General features: G+C 42.7%; 1 protein-coding gene across 4 annotated transcripts in view; it reads left to right on the top strand.

Moving 5' to 3' along the window:
- The first annotated feature begins 6 nt into the window (after nt 1-6).
- LOC118334863 (pre-B-cell leukemia transcription factor 1) overlaps nt 7-3,517 on the top strand; it is a 50,401-nt gene continuing 46,890 nt past the window's right edge. For all 4 annotated transcript variants that reach the window (XR_004797035.1, XM_035670938.1, XM_035670937.1 and 1 more), the window contains exons 1-2: nt 7-264; nt 1,056-1,129. Coding sequence is in view for 3 of the 4 variants with exons in the window: in XM_035670938.1 (XP_035526831.1) it covers nt 80-264; nt 1,056-1,129 (259 nt within the window). In the remaining variant the exon portion in view is untranslated. The remainder of the gene's footprint in view (nt 265-1,055; nt 1,130-3,517) is intronic.

The raw sequence follows: 3,517 nt of genomic DNA, 5'->3' as shown, positions 1-3,517 counted from the left end.
CCCCACCACCACCACCCCACCTCCTCTTGATATTAAAATTTAAAAGTTGGAGGCGAGGCAGCAGGGACCGTGGTCAAGGATGGACGAGCAGCCTCGGTTGATGCACTCCCACGGGGTAGGCATGGCCGGACACCCCGGCCTGGCGCAGCATATGCAGGATGGCACGGCGGGGACGGACGGAGAGGGAAGGAAGCAGGACATCGGAGACATATTACAGCAAATAATGACCATCACAGACCAAAGCTTAGACGAAGCACAGGCGAGGTGAGGCTATAGAGGGGGGGAAAAAAACACTTGTATTATTAATCGGAGAGCGGAAATATTAGGCAGTGTTATTGGTGATGGAGGGATTGTGGTTTGGATCTAGACTGCCTCTAAATGAAAGCAATTACGCCCACTGAAGTGCCGTGACTGCGCGAAAGCGACATAAGACCGTGAAAAACTTCACGTTTGATTATTCGAAACAACTTTCGAGTGAATATTTTTCCGTCAAACTATTCATTATTGTGTGATTATTGTAGATTGGGATGATCCGTGGAGGGGTTTTATAACTGTGGAGCAGTTGCCACTCCAGTTTCCCAGACACTTCTACCTTGTTACAAAGGAGCTTACACTGTAATCCTGTGCTATAATAACGTGTTGCAGATCCTCTCCTTTAGTTTGAACCCATTTCACTATCAAATAATGATAATAATAAATATCATGCAAAATACATTTTTGAGGCATGCTACAGTTGTAGTGTAACCGGCTGGATTTTGTTGCGTATTAGAAAAAATCTGGGTTTTCCAAAGTCTCTCATTGTGTATTTATGTGGCAAAAAATAATTAAATTGAAAGACTATGAATTCAGTGTAAATGTTATTAACATGTTTCTATTCTTTGGCATGTTTTATAATTGAGCCTGCTTCTTACAGCAGACACAACAGTGACATCTGGGCAGATTGAATCTTCATGATGATATTTTTGTGATTTGAGACTCTTTTAAGTTGCTTTGTTACTGTTACTGCCACTTGTTTGAATACTGATGTGGAAAGTGGTGTGCTGTCCTCTTTTTAGGAAACATGCACTGAACTGCCACAGAATGAAACCTGCTCTCTTCAACGTCTTGTGTGAAATAAAGGAGAAAACAGGTAAGTTCTGTTTTATTGTTTAGATTGTTTGCTGGATTTTTGCTCGCTTTCTACTGATACTGGTGAGAATATGGCACATTTGATGGTCTAAAAGTGTATTCCTGGTATCTTAGCATCATTGTTTCTTTTTTTTTCTATTATTCTTTTTTTTAAGAATATAGATTTAAATATACAAAGCACAGATCATTGTGACATGCCTCTCTTAAGTCACTGGAAATGCATTTGGCATATTGTTTTTATGATTTATGACATGTTTTCCCTGACAAACGTCACACACCATGCGTGTGAAAAGCTCTGGCCCCAGATGAGGTGCTGTCATTTGACTGGAGTGTTTTCATGCCGACATTTGGGCCTTTCTGGGGCTGGGCTTTCTCACCCCTCTCTGTCTGTTTTTCTTGGCCCAAGTGAGCTGTTTTAAAGGCAGGTCAGAGGGATTTTCTGTTTATCTTTGCGACGCGGGTCAAAGTCATGAAATGGAATGTGTGAATTATTACTCACTTAACAGCAGATTAAAAGAGGAGCGACTCACATGATGAAAGCCTGTGAACATCATCCGAGAGAGGTGGCAGTGCACTGTTTTTTTTCAGAGGGAGGAAATAAAACAAAATATCCAATATAACCTTATCTGTGAACACAACTTTGAAGCTGTCTTTGAGATTATTGAGAGTGCCTTGTCACTTTGTCTGGTGTTGTTGCATTCACAGCCATGACAGGTGAAAATAAACACAGGGCAAGTGTGGATGCAATACCATTTTCCTTAATTTTACATGAACTGTTATTCGCTGACATTTCATTCGTATGAGTCAGAGTTTGGCATGGGCTTGTCTAAAAAAGAAAGTAGAAGGAAGCAGGAGACACTTTGTGATTTTCACCAGATTTACAAAGGTTAAAGAGTGCGGTCTGTGAGGAGGAACTATAGTAGATTGGGGCCCTGTTTCTAAATTGCAAGGCTTGGAAAAGTGAGAGAGTAATGCCTGGCTCTTTGTAAACTGTCTGGCGTCTCCCTGGGTTCAACCAGAGTTCGTTTCCAAAAAGAAGAACAAAGTGACTTGGACCTTTTCCTGGCTTTTCCCCCTGCCTCTCCTCTCTTCCCACCGTTCTTGGCAACCAGGATTTCACAGAGCTTCTGACGAGAGAGGCTCCCCCTCAGCCTGCAAGTTCTCCTTTCCTCTCTTCACATCCAAGTTTGGAAATGAACATAATTCAACATAGTTTATATTTTCTCTTTTCTGTATGTATTGATTCTTACTCAAAGTGTGCTTAAAAAACATGCTCCAAACCCCAAATCAGCAAGCTCGTAAATAACTACATTGTTTTCATGAAGGCAGAAAGGCATTTAAAAGTTAAGAATAACCCAAAACAATTTATGAGAGAATCAAGTCTTAATGGCTGCCTTACTGTGTCCTCCCTGTCTACGTCTGAAGAGCTGAGCTGCGGCTCATCTTCGCCCATAGGAGGTTTGTGCAGACGAAACTGAAAATCCTTTCACTGCAGTGACAGAGAAAATGACTCAAACCTTCACCATGGCATTTACAGCCAAATGTGCTGAGTGCAGTGTATGCGAGCGGAGTACAGCCTGTAATTTGTCAGGTCTTTTTTATATTCTTTATAAAGAGTCAGCTTCTCCTTGCTTTTTACATTGTTGCAGTCAGAGTGTCTTTTAGAAGAAGTGCGAGCAGGAGGAGATGAGTGCAGCAGTTCAGGTTTGAAGCAGCCCTTCTCCTCGACCTTTTACTGAAGGGAGGATACATTTCTTTAGATCATATATCATGTGTTGCATGTAGGTATTCACACGTGTGTTGCATGTGCCTCCTCCTCGTGGTATATCAGTGGCGTGTGAGTGTTAACAGCAGTAATATGGGACATTGCAGCAGAGAGGTGTCCATTGGCAAGCAGCTGACAAACACGGCGGGAGTGCATGCCATTAGCGGACAGAGCAGGCCTTAACTGATGACCCCACCCCACCCTTCTCCCTGTATATTTGTGCCGGGGTCGGCCGCGTGTCACTGTGGGAGAGTATTTAGCAAGCTTAAACAAGCTCAGGTTCACATGCTGGGTTATGGAACACCAACGGCGGTGGATTGTGTTACCTCTTACAGACGTTCCTTTTGGCCGCCAGTGTTGTGTTTCACAAAAAAAACGTTTGCCCTGACTACCTTTTTTTTTAAACTATCATCATTGTTTCTACAGTTCCTGAGAGCACTTAGAATTAGTTTTCCTGTGTTTGCTTCACATCCTGTGAAAAGAGTTTGGAGAGCGTCTTTGTTTGTGTGGAACCATTACGGCAATGGAAGCTGGCACGTACAGGTTGACTAAGTAAGAGAAGCCAGACACCAAGTCAGTGTTTCTGGGTGTCAGATTTCAGGCCTACTCTCTCTCTCTCTCTCT

Source organism: Morone saxatilis, unplaced genomic scaffold, assembly GCF_004916995.1.
Source record: "Morone saxatilis isolate NCDOM2014 unplaced genomic scaffold, NCSU_SB_2.0 Contig23, whole genome shotgun sequence".
Lineage (NCBI taxonomy): Eukaryota > Metazoa > Chordata > Actinopteri > Moronidae > Morone > Morone saxatilis.
Note: the sequence above shows the minus strand (reverse complement) of the source record. Positions and strands in the feature narration are given on the sequence as shown.